General features: G+C 42.3%; 1 protein-coding gene across 1 annotated transcript in view; it reads left to right on the top strand.

The window, feature by feature from the left end:
• The window catches only part of EXOC4 (exocyst complex component 4), a 765046-nt gene that overhangs the window by 17059 nt on the left and 729678 nt on the right, over window positions 1-18309 (top strand). The window contains exons 2-3 of the mRNA XM_025930053.2: window positions 6909-7098; window positions 17536-17730. Coding sequence (XP_025785838.1) covers window positions 6909-7098; window positions 17536-17730 — 385 coding nt within the window. The remainder of the gene's footprint in view (window positions 1-6908; window positions 7099-17535; window positions 17731-18309) is intronic.

Genomic DNA, 18309 nt, shown 5'->3' with positions numbered 1-18309 from the left:
GCATTTCTTTGCGCGAGATAATTTAGTAGCAATTGTTTCTTCCGGCAAGGAACTGCCCTCCCTGACCCCTTCAGATCCTGTATCTTGCTGCTGCTCATTATTTAGCTTTTCCTAAGCACTTTTAATGTGCCACGCACCAGAAGAATATAAAGAAAAGGTCTGACCTCAGTTTGTGAATAAATATCTTCAGGAACTTTCGAATGGGGGGAGGCTTTGGGCTAACAGTGTTGTGATTCACAGATGATGTATTTGGTTCCTAATAATGTATCAGCCCACACGTCAATGGCACTTTTTATTTCACCAAGCACATTCATGGACTTTGCCAATCACAACCACTTGGTGAGGCAGGTACACTTACTATCTTGTCTGTCTGACAAGGGAAGAAACCCACAGAAGTTGACTTGCCCAAGTTCAAAGAGCTTGAAAGTTATAAATGCCTCATGGTTGACATATATGAAGGGAAGAGGAAAAACTTCTGGTACATTCCAAATGGTAGTATTTTTGGTTTGTGGTTCTTTGTTGCATCCTCTCATTTGTCTTTGATTGAAGGTTATTGTTTCTCTTGAGTGATGGGTTACCTTTGGGTGACTAACCTTATTTTTATAGGTGTGCTTTTTCTGTTACTTGATCTCACTTTTGTCTTTTTTTAAGAGTAATAGCAACTTTTGTGTGCTTTTCCCATGTCTGGACTCCATTACTCTATTAAGTCCGAAGTGAAGGCAAAATTGCTCCGTAGAAGGAGTCCATGATGGTGACTAGTTATTTTCCTTTCAAAACACTTGACTGACTACATGGAAACACAGAAGCTGGTATAAAAAGAGGAAACTGACAAATTCAGTTTTAGATCTGCAGGTTTTTAGCTTGGGTTTAACGCTCATGCGTCTGGCTTGCTTAGAGCCGATGGTTATGAATTCACTAGAATCATGTAGTATGTGTCCCTACTAAGTGCTGTAAACAGTAACTTAACATGTGTGCTATGGTCTTTTGAGCCCATTAGGTAAATAAATTCCTTCCTAGGGATTAATTAGTCATGGTTAGAGATGCAATTCGTCATGCAAAATGCCAGAGCTGTCTTAGTGAAAAATTCTTGGTGATCCAGAAATGTCTCTCTGTCTGGCCTAACTAGAATTTAGTGTAGGCTTTTGTGTTCCTCCGTGAACTTGGCAAGTTTGTAAATCATAATGGTTTTGAGATAAGAGTGGGGGAAAAAAAAAATCTAAAGAGCGATTCGCTAACGTGAATGCATCTTGGGGTGGCAACTTCAAATCGTTTCCTCTCTGCTTATGTCTTTAAGCTCATACTTCTTGTTCATACTCAAGACTGTTAGAGCTCTTAGCAGCTTTTTTAGTACTGTCCACATCTCTACTCATCCACTCGTTTCTTCACATGTGAGCTGTAGCTTGATTAGGAGCTGAAAGCACAGGAAGTAGGAGTTCATAACGTGCACAGTGCAAAAGGCATGGGCTTTGAAGTCGCGTATAAGCTTGAAGTCCGGGTCTGATGTTAGCTGTGGGTGTGGGAGCAAGTTACTGTACCTCTCTGTTCCTCTGATTCCTTATCTGTAGAAAGGGTGGTGATAACCATCTCACCAGACTGTTTTGAGTATTGTCTTAGATTATGTGTGCAGAATAACCACCGCAATCCCTGGCACGTAACAGACACTAAATAATATCCTGTGTTCACTTTCACCTGCCCTTTCCCGAGTGTATGACACAAGGATGCATGTACATTTTTGTGGTTCGTTTGAAAATTTCCCAAGTAGATGAGTGAGAGCTGGCTTGTCAGCATTTATTGTCAGTGGGATCTTGGATAATTTTTGGACTCAATATTTACAAAAATGCAGGTACTTTTAGGCCTGGTCATTTAGAAATATAGTACCCATGTTAGCGGATATAGAAGCCTTTTACTGGGGCACCCAGGTGGCTCAGTCAGTTAAGTGTCCGACTCAGGGCTGATTTTGGCTCAGGTCATGAGCTCATGGTTCGTGAGTTCGAGCCCCGCCTCGGGCTCTCCGCTGACAGCGCAGAGCCTGCTTGGGATTCTCTCTCTCTCTCCCTCTCTCTGCCCCTCCCCCACACTCATGCTTTTTGTCTCTCTCCAAATAAATAAAACTTAAAAAACAACCAAACACCTCTTCCTGTTTGGATTGGTCACAGCATATTAGGAATGTTGTGTTCGGTTCTAGCACCACGTCTTGAGAGGCAGGACAGGGAAGCTTTTAAGGGCCAGACCGCTCAGGCTTGCGGACTGGCTCTGCTACTTAAAAGTTCTGTGCCTCCAACGCACAACTCTGTTTCCTGTCTGTAAAAAGAGGGGTAATAATGGCACCTACCTCCTAGGGTTGTTGTCAGGAATAAATGAGTTCCTATGTGGAAACCACTTAGGTTAATGCTGAGCGTACAGTGAGCTCTATGTGAATGTTCGCTGTTTTTGTAGGGACTTCAGAGCAAATCCACAAGGATGGTGGGCTGCCTGGGAGCCATGTTGTGGGAGAAACGGTGGAAGCAGTTAGAGATGTTTATGTAACCTGAGAGAAAAGTACTGAGAGCGCATTGCCATCGAAAGAGAAATTGTACGGAGGAGGGAATAGACTTCCGTCACCACAAGAAGGTGGAACTCAGATCGATAGTAGAAATCATCAAGAGGCTGCTTTTATTGTAATGAAAGGCTTTGTAACAAGGAGAGCTGTTAAGAATTGCAGTGAACGGCTTTGTGAACCGGGGAGCTGTCCGTGTCCGTGCCACAGAGGCTCGTCAGAAGGCTGGGGAGAGGTTCGCGCCCCGGCTGGCAAGGTGACCTCGTTGGCAGGTGTTCTCTCCTACCCTGCTATCAGTCCGGGTCAAGTGACTGGCTTCCAGGAAGCTAATTCCACGCTGAAATTTGCTGGGTTTTGGTAGCAGGCCTGGAAACTTTCTCCCTAGAATTCTAGCCTGCTCTTATGGTCTATCGTTCAGTCATTGTGCAGATACTTATTGTGTATCTGCAGAGACATTGTATTTCTGGTCTCAGAAAAGAAAACGGGTTGGAAATGCCGTCCACTACGCAGTCTTTGAAGGTACCCAGTGAATGGCGTTTTGTTATTGTTGGGGGCCATTCTCCTTGTGTTGTTTCTGAAGTTCTCTTAAAAAAAAAAAAGGTTTTTTTTAATGTTTATTTTTGAGACAGAGAGCATGAGCGGGGCAAGGGGAGAGAGAGAGGGAGACACAGAATCCGAAGCAGGCTCCAGGCTCTGAGCTGTCAGCACAGAGCCCACATGGGGCTCAAACTCACAAACCACAGAATCATGACCTGAGCCAAAGTCAGGACACTTAACTGACTGAGCCACCCAGGTGCCCCTGTTTCTGAAGTTCTTAGGAGCAAAGCACGGAATGCCCTTTGTTTGAGAATGTCTTTGTTAAGGATGTTTATTTGGGTGTTTGGAAGACAGAGATGATCTGTCCCTTTAGAAAAATGGGAAGGCATGTTTACTGTCCGGTATAGAAGATGTAGTTTTCTAAGCTGAGGGTTCCTGTCTAGTCACTCACAGTGTATACAGGCACGCATTTGGGTCCAGTTGCCTAACCATCTTGGGACTAGGGGCCTGGTGGTGGGGGGGCTGCTGCAGATATGCTGGTGCCCTTGCTTCTTGCTGTGCTGTGAATGACAAAGCCCTTTGCTTCTGACCCACGAGTTTTGTGTCTTCTAGCAGCATCCATGAAACTCTGGCTAGCTCACTCGTTAGCTTGTGGGTAGGATAAAATCTCAGACTGTCCACAGTGCTTGACGGCAAAGAGGAGTAAGGTGAGCCAGAGAGGTTAAATCTCATGGCCAGTGCCGAATGACCTACTGTTTTGGGGGTGATGGAATTCGAACCTGTGTCTCCAAAGGATATTCTTTCCATGACCTCGTGGAACACTGCTCTTGCCTTTACTGCCATCACTGCTGTTCCTGTGACAGTGATCGCCAGCCACAGTCCCCACCGTTTGTTGCGTGCTGGTGACTGCCAGGCCTTGTTTGATCTCCTTTACTTCCCACCAGCAGCCCTCCAAGGAAGGTGACCGTACTGTCTGGGTTCTGTAGGCGAGCAAAATGAGATGCCGCGACCAAGGTCACATGGGCAGTAAATGGTGAAGCCAGGATTCAAAAGGTAGAGGGAGGATGACAAGAGGGCTCCCCCCAACGCCCCAAGGGCCGTTAGGAGGGTTAAACATATGTTTTATGAGGTGCACAGCACTGCTGGTTTCTGGCCACTATAACAAACCTTCCTAAAGGCTATTATTATTGTTATTATTAACCTTGGTGCCTTTTCCCCTTCTAATTAAAAAAACAAAAAAAAAAACAAAACAAAAAAACCAAAAAACTTTAGTTTTGGTCTCTCTTGCTGACGAAAGGCAGAATGTCATTCAGCCCGGCTCACATTAAGAGGATGAATATTAAAGGGGCGCAAACCCGGCACAGGCTATTTCCTTATACAAATATTTTCTTTAAAAATGAAAACAGGAGCTAAAATCCCCTATAGACCCAATTTACTTTTAATCTTCATTTTAGTAACCCTTTCCATCTCATAAATAACTCCTAACGCGACGGTAATGTGTTACAGTGACAGCTGATGCCTGGGAAGGTGTCCTCTCTGGGCCTGACATTTTCTTTAATGGTAATTCTCCTAGTTAATGTAAACAATGTGAAACGTTTGGCATGTTTCCTTCCACAAATGGTGGTGGAGAGGAAGTCAAAGCATTGTAAAGACGGCAAACTGATCCAGGGTAACTTTGACAAATCCGTGTCTGTGTGCTGTTATAAGGGGAAGTGAGAGGTAGATACCTAGGAACTCTTCCCTTTGGGACAGCTGATAAATTGAAGGCCTTTTCTGATTGTGCTTTACTTTAGATTACCAACCTGGAAGGTTTCAGATTTAAAGAGCAAAGTTATGTATCATAGAAACAATAGGAAGACATGCTTAGCTCCCTGTACCTATGTATTGCAAGTGATATTCATAGCTCCATCTTTGAAGCCATATTCCTCCTAGGTTCTCCACTCTGATTCGTGTTTTGAGTCAGATACTTGTGTGGGACTTTCTCCCTGAAAGTAACCTTGGAGGTATGGTGGTCTGATATATGATCACCAGTTGACAGAGGAGGATACAGGATCTGGCAGGATACGGGCCTTCCTTCAGGTCTTGGGGTTCCTACTGCGTTGCTTTCCTGAGCGAACACCACAGCCCTTAGAGGCTTTGCCTTTTCCTTCATTATATGTCTTGTCCTGTCTGCACCTCCCTCACCCCCGTCCCCGCCATTTGCTGCTAGAACTGGTCTCTTGGCATCCCTAACACATTTACACAATTCTTTTTAGAGGTGAGATTGATGTCAAAGACTGGCCTGCTGAATCTCTCTGTAAATTGGAAAAGAAGTTTTATATATTATGTGGCTCATGAATTAAGATCTCTTGCTCTAAATGACAGTTGGGGAAAAAAACTGTTGTACAGTATTTTGCTTGTGAATATCTGGAAGTAGATATGTGATTGATTCACTGACAGACCATCTCTGAAAGCAGTTCTATTGATGGACTTATAATTGATTGCATCCATCATTGAGAGCCTAAACTACCCCCTTCCTAAATTAAAGATAAATGAAATAAGCTATGCTGAATGTATAAGCTGACAAATCTGAGGGAATTTAATGAAACTCTAAATTACCACAGCCAACAGATAAGAGAAAAGGGTTTTTTTGTTGCTGATTATAACACTAAATAAAAAAATTTTTCAAAAAAAGATAATAAAAGAAACAAAGATCTGTGGCCCACATATCAAACTAAGTTATTGAAAGGTTTTTAATAAGTATATCTATCTCATTCCCTGGTTATTGTTGATTTACGTCAATCTCATTAGTGCTGTTGGAAGAATAGTAAACGTAGGGATTGTCTTCTAGTGTAGCTTATATTATTGTTGTTGTAACATACTTTAGAATCGATATGACTTTATTTCCGGGCTGTTGGGGGCTCTGTGCCAAATTTAGTTCATTTAAATGAGCTATTTGGAATGTAGTTCTTCAGTGTATAAGTAATTTTATCAGTGAGTACACTTTTAGCTGTTTGTAAAAGACAGGTTGAGGGTGACTTAAACAGTGGGTGTTTGTTATCTCCCCTAACAAGAAGCCCTGAGGTAAGGCAGTGTAGAGTTGGCTGCTTTGGTGGCCCAATGATGTCACAGCAGTAGCCGGCATTTCTCTTGGCTTTCCCTTCCATGGTTGTAAGGTGTGTGAAATATTTGAGTATCTTAGCGTTGTGTACTAATCGGGAAAAGGGACCTGCCTCCTATTAATCTTGCAAGAAAACTCCTGGAGGCCCTTAGGTCTCATTGGTCAGATTTGCCACGGATAAGGCGAATGGAATTACTGGGATTCACTCAAGTGATCAGGACCCGCCCAGAGTCTTCATGCTGCCTCTTAATGGATTAAAATTGGTATGCCAGGGAAAGAGTGAAAGCCTCCTTGGATAGGCAAATAGCAAATCCACTTAGATGGGCTACTGAAATTTGCTATGAAAGTGGTTTCATATTTTCTGTTAGTAACTTGTTTTCATTTCCTCCCTAGTTAGTTAGATGAATGTGCCAGCATATTAACTTGTCTTTTACTGTTTTGCTTTTAAATGAATTTTTTAAAAAAAACGTTTATTTTTGAGAGAGAGAGAGAGAGAGAGAGAGAGAGAGCGCGAGAGCATGCCAGCCAGGAAGGGGCAGAGAGAGAGACAGAGGATCTGAAACAGCCTCTGTTCTAACAGCATGGAGCCCGATGGCGGGGCTTGAACTCACGAACCGCGATATCATGACCTAAGCTGAAATCGAGAGTCAGACGCTTAACAGAGTAAGCCACCCCGGCGCCCCCTTTTTTGCTTTTAAATTTGATTCGGCCTGATATAATCTCTGTCTTCACCAGGACTCTGTCTACCAGTGATGATGTTGAAGACCGAGAAAATGAGAAGGGCCGCCTTGAAGAAGCCTATGAGAAATGTGACCGTGACCTGGATGAGTTGATTGTACAGCACTACACAGAGTTGACGACAGCCATTCGCACGTACCAGAGCATCACAGAGCGCATTACCAACTCCCGAAATAAAATAAAGCAGGTGAGCCTCCTTCCCTCCTGTGATTGTCGCACCGCATCTACCGTTAGTAGCTTGTAGAGGTGCCACGGTGGTGGTGAATGGCCATAGTGAGTGATGTGTAACGACGCTTTTCAGGAGTTTTGCAAGTGTCTTTGAAAGCCTGGCTGCGGAGGATCACAGAGGGCATCCCAGGCTTGCCTCTTCCCGATGTCTTATCCTCGGCTTCTGCTGCTCCTTCTCCTTGCCGTGTGAAATGGTGTGGAGGAGGTGGCCTCAACATGAAGACACTGAAGGGCCTCTTGCATTAGAGGCTCCCATTTCTGTGTATCAAATGTATGGCGTCTGGTCCTATCCCACACTGTGTGTGTGTGTGTGTGTGTGTGTGTGTGTGTGTGTGTGTATGTGTGTTGCTGTAGCAGTTGAAAAATTTTTTGAAATTTCGGCTTTCACTGTGTCCCCTCATTTGAAATTGGTTGTGATTTCTATGCAGTCATTGTACATTCTTGGTATGATTTTGAGAAGAAACCCTAACTTACAGATTATTTCAACATGCATTTATGGATACTGGCATTCTTGAATATCGTTCTTCAGTAGTGATGAGCATGTATTAACTTACTTACATTTTGTCATTTTCTTAATATTTTGCAGCAATTTCTTTTCATTCTTTTTTTCTTCCTCCCCGTCTTTCTACTTCTTGCCCCCTTTTCTCTCCCCGCCCACCTCCTTCTTTTTGTAGTAGGTCCTTGAAAAACTCTTGGTTCCTGGCTACCAGGTCTTTACTGCCTAAAGGATAAAGTGGGCTCATAAAGGGTATTTTTATATTTGGCCTGAGGGATGAACTGACCTTTAGGTGCTGTCGCGTCGTCATATGGTTTTGGCCATGTGTTTCGAGGGTCACTCCTTTTAATACCACTCCGATGGCAGTAATTGCTACCACTTAGCACTGCTTGTTTGCCAGGCATGGCTCTTCCTCACTCAGCAGACTAGGATGTAAACGCTGGTCTCCCTTTCAGGTCCTTGCTGCTGGTTTTCAGACATCTTTTAAGTGGTAACCTCCCTTTTTGAAATGAGCTGTCTTGTGGAACCCCGATATGTTAGCTGCCTCTTGTTCGGTGTTGGGTGAGAGATGCAGGGCCTCATGCTTGATCCCCTCCTTAAAAGCCTGCAGCTGCCCTTCCAGCACCTCTGCGGCCACAGGGCTGCACAGACCATTTGCAGCACTCTGGCTGTGCTGTTGATCGGTCAGGGAGTTCCCTGCACTGTGCCCGCCTGGTGGTATCTTCCCCGCCTTGTGCCCGCCCGGGGATATCTAGGCTCCCAGCTTTTTCCCGCATTTTCTTTTCTGTCTTCTAGGCCTTATGTTATGATTTTCTAAGCAGAGACCTAAATTATTCTTCTAAGAATGTGGTTGATAGTTTCAGCCTCTCTGAGTACCGGTTGAGAACCAGTAAGCTCTTAACCTATTTTGAAGCAATTTGTTGACCTCTTTACCTTGTCAAATTAACTGGGAATTTTCAAAAGGAATACTATAATTCTTAGCCTTTACAAATGATGAGTTCATCCTATGGATTTATCTGTGAAACTAGGTACAGCTGTAGATCAGTTTAAAGTAAACTGTAGTCCATTTTGACCCAATATACTAAGCTCGAGAGGAATCAGAAAATGAATGTTCAGCGGTGCTGACCTTCTGGCTCTGCCCCGGGGAATCCCAGGAAGGGTGAAGGTTTGGTATCTCTGTTTCCTTGGCTGAAAGGACTTTGTCGTAATGTCAGGGGAAGCGCTGTGGTGGTTTCTGCCTTGACCCCCTCTCACTTGGAGTCGATAGCCTCTTTGCCTAGAGAGTGTTGGCTGGTTTTGAAAAGAGTCTCATCTTGATTATTTCACATTTACTTTAGTGGCCATAGCCTGTCCACCATCCCCATTTTTAAGTACGTTGGAATTTTGAGCGAAAGAAAATAAAAAGAAAACTTGGTGTTTGTTACATCAGACAGTTGTCAAAGTAAATGTCACACAATTCTGTTATGAATTAGCTTCAGTATTGGGAAGAGAAAGGGCTAACGCTCTTTTCCAAAAAGCCTCTAGTAATTGATAAGTAAGAGCAGAAAAATGTTGGGGGGAAAAATGAAAGCGAATTTGTTTCTATTGTATAATTCGACAGTTTTGTAATGTGAAAGTCCATTTCTTATCACCAAGGAAACACTGATGTTTTCTTCCGAATCTTTCCCTGTCATTTTTGGTTTTTAATTGTTACTTTGGATTGTATGTAAACTCTAGGTGTATGTAGGTGTGTGTATTTTTAAAGTAAAAGTGGGGATGATTGTATAATCATGGGGCTACATGATTTCACACCCAGCAAGATATTGAGGATGTATAGATGTGAGTTGAAATTTTCTTTCTGCTCTCTGCCAAAAGTAACGAGGATTCATTCAACAAATACCTGTTGAGTGCTGGCTGTGTGCCTGGTTCTGTTTTAACTGCTGGGGTGACACCAGTGGAAAACACCTGTCCCTGTCCTCATGGAACTTACAGGAGGAGACGACAGGAAAAAGAAAGTGGGTGTTATTTAACAGCAGTGATTTGGTCTCTGTATAAAGTGCCTGTTTGGTGCTGAGCGTTGCTCTAGGCTCTGGGGTCTAGAAGTGAATCAAACAAATTCCTGTCCTTGTGGAGTTTACATTCTGCTTTACATTCTAGTCAAGGGAGACCCCACTATAAATTAGTAAAATGCTATCTAACAGATGGTAAGAAGTGCTGTACTTAAGAATCCAAGAACAAGGAAGGGAGAATAGCGAGTTGCTGCTTCAGTGGCCTAGCCGGGCAGAGTTCACTGAGGTTACATTTGAGCCAACACCTGCAGAAACTGAGGGAGAGTCAGGAGAAGCGCCCCAGGAAGGAGGCATGGCAGGGGCAGCAAGGTCTTGAAGCAAGAACATGATAGGAGTTTGGGGGAAGCAGTGAGGAGGCCAGTGGGGCTGAAGCAAAATGGGGTGGGGAGAGGTGAGAGTGCTGGAGAGAGAGGGCGAGGGAGAGAGAGAGAGAGAGCTGGTGGGTGAGGTACAGTGTCGTGGGTCAGGTCACGTGGGGTTTTGGTGCCTGAAAGGACTTTGTTCATAACTCTTTGTGACGGGAGACCACTGTAATAAGCTTTTGAACATAAAACCGGCATGATATAACTAACGTTTTAAAAGGGCTAGCTGCTATTCTGAGAGTAGATTTTGGTGGGGACCAAGGCAGGTGAAGGTGTTCATGTTCACGCTTTTAAAGCTTGAGAACACAGAACTGTTTACATTTCCCGCTATGTTAATAGTTTCGTATATGATTTATATTGGGAGGATCTATGTCCTTGGGGATATTGAGGTGACAGACAGAGTTGACTCTTTTCCCAGGTAGTAGAGTCTATTGGGGATGTTTTTCTAGATTAAAAAATTTACATGTCCATACAAGAGATATATATGATTGATCAGGTTAAGTGATGTGGATAATCAAAATACATAGGCTACCCTATTATTACTGTTGAACACATATTGATATCAGTCAGAATGAGATGTTACTGTACTAGAAAACTTCAGAAGCCACAGGTACTGCCACTGTCTCATAATAATGACTGTTCCAGCAGCGGCACCAAAATAGAGGGATATGAATGGATACAAGCTGGGAACTTGGGTAATGTTTGAATTTGAATGTAATTGTTGGTCTTTGAATTTGAGTGTTTCCTCCATGCTCTACTAGGTAGACGAGAGGACATCAGATTCCTTTAAAGATACTAAGTATCTGTCTAATGTTTATCACAGGAGCTGGAAGACCAGGGAAAACAGATAGTTGTCTCTCTTGTGAGGTGTGCACAAACACTTTACGATTCCCCCCAATTTCAGCTGCTCTGTTGGTACTAGATGAAACTGCTAACTCATTTTTCTTGCCTGTAATTGGAAATAACTATATGTGATTATTCAAATGAAGTTGTTAAGAACTTAATCATTGAGTAGTGCAACATTCATTACTTAACATTTAAAATAATTTTGTGGCTTTTTTATGAAACTATACCTTAAGAGGCAGAATAAGAACAAAGAATAATCTTAATATAGAAAATGTCGCAGTAGAGCAACATGGTTGTGGTAGGAAATTGTTTACGGCCCAAACGTATGATGGAAAAATCCCGGCTGCTTCTATGAGAAAGGGAGAAAGGGTAGAAAGGTGGGCTAAACGGTGGGCAATAATGCGCTAGCATAATTTAAAATGTACTAGGCAGTATTGCGTGTTAATGCGGTCACAAGAACTATGCGCTCATCTCTCTGTTCAGTTTAACTGTATCTGTATTTGTGTACCATGTCAAGACTCTGCAACTTAACGGAGAAGTATTGCCCTCAGAAGGGGTTCTGTGGAGCCTCTCAGAGAATTTAAGACCTTAGAATGGCAGCTAAACTCGCCCCTCCTCCTCTAAAACTCAGGCAACAAAAGCATGGGAATAAAAGTTTGAAGGTAATTTAAAAGTGATCTGCAGTTCTAAAAGGCTTTTAAACAGAACGGTGAGTGGTGTTTCTGCACTTCTTTCTAGGCACTTTCTAGAAGGCTGTGGAAAAAAATGGGTTGGACACAGGTCAGGAGAATACCCATGAACACGCTTATATGTAGATTTATTTTTTTTTTTTTTTTTTATTTTTTTTTTTTTTACTTTATTTTTGGGACAGAGAGAGACAGAGCATGAACAGGGGAGGGGCAGAGAGAGAGGGAGACACAGAATCAGAAGCAGGCTCCAGGCTCCGAGCCATCAGCCCAGAGCCTGACGCGGGGCTCGAACTCACGGACCGCGAGATCGTGACCTGGCTGAAGTCGGACGCTTAACCGACTGCGCCACCCAGGCGCCCCTAGATTTATTTTTAACTACAGAAGAGGAAGTCTGTTTTGTACTTTCAGAATTAAGAATGACGTTGACTGTTACGTTAGTTTTCACCTCCCATCCCTTGCGTAGAACATTTCTAGTCTCTAGTTTCAGTGGGGTGCTTGCACATTTGTTGTACTTTATTATAGATAGTTTGCACACTCAAAGGCAGTCCCTCCTCCCATTATCCTTGATCAAAATCAGAAAGGCATTGAATTTGATGACTTAAGGCCTGGATCCATCAGCCTCTCGTACATGTATCTCTGTTACTCAGAGGCTCCAGGTAGTTTTCCTCCTGTCTTCGTCTTCCCCAAGTCAAGGGTGCGAATGACTCTATTTCTCTGCTTTCTGTATCCTCTCCCATACCCATTCACAGTAACCTCTTGGGGCCTGTTACCCTCATTTTCTCTTTTGCTAATAGTCTCTAATTAGAATGGCTGGAAGTTCTAGTATATTGAAACTGAAATTCTTGCTGTGGCTGAACAGGTGATTAGGAGCAAATGTGAAGTCACTAGAAGTCTCAGGAAGGAAAGGAAACTTGTGTTTGAAGAAGGATTTCTGTACGTGGGTTTCGATGCCTTGATTTGAATAGTTTGACTCCGTGGATTTATTTCAAGAAGAAACAGGAAGATAATTTTTCAATCTTAATTATCCTGATAAATTAAAATAGAATGGAATTAAAATACTGTTAACACATCGAGAAATAAAAGTTTAGACGTACTTTGGTAACTTTCTCACATTTTAGATGGTATTCATTGATGGATACAGTCCTGTTTCTCTTCCCTGTATAAAAACATTTATTGAGCTATAATTTACATACAATAAACTGCAGTATTTTAGAAGACAGTTCAGTGAGTTTTGGCAAATGTATATGTCCTAGGATGTGTTCCCACCCACCCCAGAGAGTTCCCCCTTGCTTCTTTGGAGTGAAAAGACTGTGTTCCTCTGCTTCTTTCCCACTCCCCTCCACATCCTGCTCCAAACAACTGCTGATTTGAATTCCATCACTACATTAATTTTTGCATGTTCTAAAACTTCAGTATGTACTTCTTTGTATCTGGCTTCTTTTGTTCAGCATAATGTTTCTGAGAGTCTTCATATTTCTTTTCTTTTATTACTGAGTAGTATTACCCCCCTGCCGCCCAAGTTTTAAAATAACATTTCTTCATAACCGTGACTTTCCAATCAAAAAGCTGAAGCCTCGGGGCAATTTAATATTAAAAGTTCTTGTACCTTCTTATGTCTGGAGCTTTGGCTAATAACTCAGTTTAGGGAATAGTTTTGGTGATGTTCATTTTCCACACAGCCTGATGCCATCTCCCCCACCCCTAAACACAGAAACAGAGCCTACTTTTCTTTCCCATTTTCTTCCATGTAGTAAGCAAAAATGAGAAGTGAGCAGACTACATTGTATATATCCTGCTGTGAAATGCCCTAACAGTCCTTTTCCCAATCAGAAAGGAGTTTGCCAAGCTTTACTGACACTAAGTAAGTTTATCCCGAGCCCTCTTGATCAAGAGCCTAGTTGGGTGTTGCACGACATAAAATTTATTTTTAACAATTTCCATAATAACTATTAAACACCAAAGAAAAATCCGAGAATTACAGAACCCAGGTGATAAAAGTAGACTATCAGAAATCAAATTCTAACAGATTTTAACTAAGGATTTAAAAGAGAATGGATTTAATAGTTGGAGTTCTTAGCCCAGAGACCAAGAGTGCCAAGAGGATCTGGGAATAGCCTTGAGAAATATGTTTAAGAAGTCCAATAAAGGGCATTAAGAGATACACAGTTCCAAAATAAGACCTAGGGATGAAGAGTAGAGCCTGGGGAATACCGTCAGTAATAGTGTAATGACTTTGTATAGCGATAGATGGTAATGACACTTCGTCATGGTGAGCATTTTATAATGTATATGATAGTCACATCGTTGTGTCATATACCTGAAACCAATAGTACATGTCAACCATACTTCAATTAATATTTTTAAAAGTCAAAACCGTAAGTGATGACAAAAACCAGTACTTCCCTACCTCATCCTTCCCCAGGCCCACTTCCAAAACTTCAGAGACACTGACTTTCACTCTTAGTAATATGCTTATACTATTCTTGGTTTTTCTACTTCAGACATTGGATATAAGCTTCCGGCTATGGAAGATGAGGATTTAGGTCCCCCTCCCACCCTTTCCCCTGCCCTACTTCATCTTCTTCCCACATCCCCTCTCTAGTTGTATCCTAGTTGTTGGTTAAATAGATGGTGCTCATTTTATTACAGCTACGTGACTATTTCCCTCTGAGCCATCCAGCACACTATTTGTGCCCGTGCGGTTTTGTTGTTGCTGTTTCCCTTGCAGTTAATGCTTGAATCCTCCTGTTGCCTGTCTTCTGCATTGGTTTTCCCCTTTCCTGGGTCCTGTGTTTCTGGTCTTCTGTTACTCTCTTGTGTTGATGCAGCACGTTCTTCACTAGCTTGCTGAGCTATGGTGCATCTAAGGTTTATCATTTTGAGAGCTTATAAGTCTGAAAATGTCTTTATTCTTCCCGCACACTTGATTGATAGTTTTTCTGGGAAATAATTCTCTCTTAGGATTTTGAAGCTATATCATTCCTTTGTCTTGTAGCTTTTAGTGTTGCTGTTGAGAAAAGTCTGATGCATTCTGATTCATAATGCTTTATATGGATTCTGTCCCTCCTCACTTCCCCCAAAAGCTTTTAAGATCGCCTCTCTATCCCATGTGTTCTCACACGGCAGGATCACATGTCCTGGCGTGGTTCTTTTTTCACTCCATTTTCTTGAACACTTGGTGTACTTTTTCAGTCTAAAAACACATGTCTTCTGGGGGCGCCTGGGTGGCGCAGTCGGTTAAGCGTCCGACTTCAGCCAGGTCACGATCTCGCGGTCCTTGAGTTCAAGCCCCGCGTCAGGCTCTGGGCTGATGGCTCAGAGCCTGGAGCCTGTTTCCGATTCTGTGTCTCCCTCTCTCTCTGCCCCTCCCCCGTTCATGCTCTGTCTCTCTCTGTCCCAAAAAAATAAATAAACGTTGAAAAAAAAAATAAAAAAAAAAAAAAACAAAAAAAAAAACACATGTCTTCTGGAACATTTTCTTTTATTATTGTATTTTTCTTCACTCCATTTGTCTCATTTTTCCTCCCCTGGAACTCCTATTTGGCAAATAGTGGACTTCTTGGATCAGTCTCCTCATTTCTTTTATCTTCCACCTTTCGTTTTTTGTTTTATTCTCTGTAGATTTCCTCAAAGATAGCTTCTGACCTTTATATTGGATTTTTTTCTACCATATTTTAATTTCCAAAGCTGTTTTTATTCTCAGGTTTTTTTTTTTTTTTTATAGCATCCTATTCTTGTTTCATTGATGTAATATTTCCTATTTTTCCTAAGGGATATTATAGTTATCCCAGTCCCCTCCAGCACTTCTTTCTGTTTGTTTGTTTTGGTGCCTGCCTTTGCGTATTCCAAGCTTTCCTTGGCTGTCTGGTGATCCTTGTCTAACTATTTGAATGAAAGTACAAAGCTGATTGGAAAGCTCAGAGCATGTTGTGGGCCTTGTCTAGTGATGATCGTGCAGGGACCCAGTAGTTTCCTCGGTGAAACTTCAGGTGTCACTAACTCTGGGTCTTTTCGCCTTGTCATCTTTCCCAGGGAAGGCCATAAGTTTCCTGTGTTGGAGCTAAAATTCAGGCTGAGTGTATTTAGAGGCAACCCTAGCAGGAGGCTGGGTGTCCAGAGCAGGCTGAGGATTTTACTGTTCCATAGGCCCACTTTAATATCATTCTTGTGTTTGCAGTCTGGTGCCTCACACCTTCCCCTTAGTGATGTCTGGCCTGGATCCTTTCTGATTGAGTTTCTTCAGATCATAAGCCTTCTAGTTGGCCAGTGTTTGGGGGGAGGGAATTACCCATCTGTGTGGATTGATGAAGGTCCAGGGCTCAAAATACTCCCTATGGAAGGTGTTGGCCCCGGGCTCCAGCTTTGCGTGTCCTCGGCACCTCCTTGTCAGTGGTAGCAAACCCGTCTCCATACTGAGACTTTCAGATCACTGTGCTCTGCTAAATTACCCACATTCCATCTTCCTGCCAACTTGAAAAGTTTTGTTACCATCTGTTATATACCATTCCCCCTCTCTGTTCTCTTTTCTAGATGCTTTATGATTAGCAAAAAAAAAAAAAAAAAAAAAAAAAAAAAAAAAATCACTTAGGGACTGCAGAAAGGGGAAGGAGGGAGTGGAGGTAATTAACACTGTCTTTGGTAGTTTTTCAAAAGGGTCCATGACTCCTTCCAAAGCGAATAATCATTCCACTGTGCTTATCAGGAGAGATTACAGAATCTCTTTAGTTAGGGTTCTTTTTACATTGGAGAGTTTCATAAAAGTATGATAGGTGTATTGTCCTTAAGTTATTGGGATCGAGTAGATGCTTTCTCAGCAGAGAAATGTTTCTCAAGAAACATTCTGATCTTAGCATTCCATCTTTATATTTTCCTTGTTTGTTGGAAAATGTTAAAATTTAGTTTTATAATCACCAGAAGCATAGTGTTCATGAGTGTGTGCACCACCACCCCAGATCTTGTAGAAGACAAATTTTCAATGGTCAGAAACGTGGTAGACTTTCTGGGCTGATGGAAATGTCTTATATATGATGGTTTGGATTATACAGGTGTCTCACATTTGCTAAAATTCATCAAATGGTATAACTGACATGTATTCATAAATTTTACCTAAAACAAAAACCAAATTAAATACTGAATTCGAATTTAAAAATACATGTGAGGACTGTCAAAAGTACATGAGAGTAGTTCTCTGAATTGTGAAAGGTCCTGATTCTTTTTATTTCATGTTGTCAAAATTAAAAAGCCTTAATTATGAACATGAAAATGTGCTCATCATGTACATCGTGACTACCTCCTGCTCCTTCTCCTCCTGTTCTGTCGAGCTGTGCCATACTGGTCGCTAAGCTAGATCCATGAGAATGTTTGAGATTGTCTTATTTAATATCTAAAAATCCTTGGTATGTCCTAGTGCTTTTATTTTGAGATTGTCTCTGGACGTGTCTCCTCTTTTCTGGAAAGTGGGCTTATTTTCGTGTTAGTTGAGATGAATGCACAGTTCATTGGCTGTAAGCTTCAGCTGAAGTTGTAGATCTAGGATGGTCCAAGTGAGCTGTCTGCTGAATAAGAAACATGCAGAGAAGAATTGGGAAGGAATAAGAGCATGGACTCGATCAGTCATTCCCTTTTAGATAGTTTAACATCCGTGGGTTCTTCATGTCTTCAGAGTGCTGTATATCCTAAGTAGCTTCTTCCAGATTCACTCAAAGGTAGGTTAGGAGTAGTTTTCTCATTTCACAGGAGAGCAGATACACACAGAGGTGGAGACCCCCATCCATGCGAGTCAGTGTCAGAACCAGGATTAGAATTTTGCAAGCCAGCCAACCACGGGGAACTAGTGGGAGGGGGAATTGGGAACTGTTGCTTCTAGTGACACTGATAGTGAAAACTACTAACCAGATTATAGGTTTAGGATGGCAAGACTCTGGACTGACCCAAGGTTGAATCTGTTTATTGTAGGTGAAAGAGAATCTGCTTTCTTGCAAGATGCTGTTGCACTGTAAACGGGATGAGCTCCGGAAATTGTGGATTGAAGGAATTGAACACAAGCATGTCCTGAACCTGCTGGATGAAATTGAGAATATCAAGCAAGTGCCTCAAAAGCTGGAACAGTGCATGGCCAGCAAGCACTATCTCAGTGCCACCGACATGCTGGTGAGAGAGCTACCTGTGCGAACGGTCATTTCTGCTAAGATAGGAAAGCCCTTGCTCTTGTTCTCTGAATGCTGTCTTTCACGTAGCACATTACAGACCGCCTCTTGGGATTCACAAGCCCTTGTAGGTGAAGCCTGACCGGTTCTCTTCCTAATTTCAGTGTTTGAAGCGGTAGGCGATTATTTATGCGTTATCTGCCTTTGGAACAATGGCAAGGTGCGTGATGGTAAGAAACTGGTACCTAGATCACGTTGGCATGGTAATGAAGGTGTTTGAATTTCAGAGGAAGGTGGCTAATGAATCCTATTTTATTTTATTTTTTATTTACTTACTTTTTTAAAGTAGGCTCCATGTCCAATGTGGGACTTTAACTCACAACCCCAAGATCACGAGTTGCATGCTCTACCAACTGAGCCAGACAGGCACCCCTAATGAATCCCATTTTAAAGAATGAAATCTGTGTGAGAGACAACTTAAGGATATTTACGGACTTCACGTTCCACAAATTCTTTGAAGGGATTGTTATGTGAGGGCTCTGTTTTTTCCTTTAAACTGAAGAGCAAGAAAATAATTTTGGAG

This window comes from Puma concolor, chromosome A2 (assembly GCF_028749965.1).
Source record: "Puma concolor isolate L17-30 chromosome A2, mPumCon1.1.hap2, whole genome shotgun sequence".
NCBI classification, from domain to species: Eukaryota; Metazoa; Chordata; class Mammalia; order Carnivora; family Felidae; genus Puma; species Puma concolor.
This window is presented reverse-complemented; position numbering and strand designations above follow the sequence as displayed.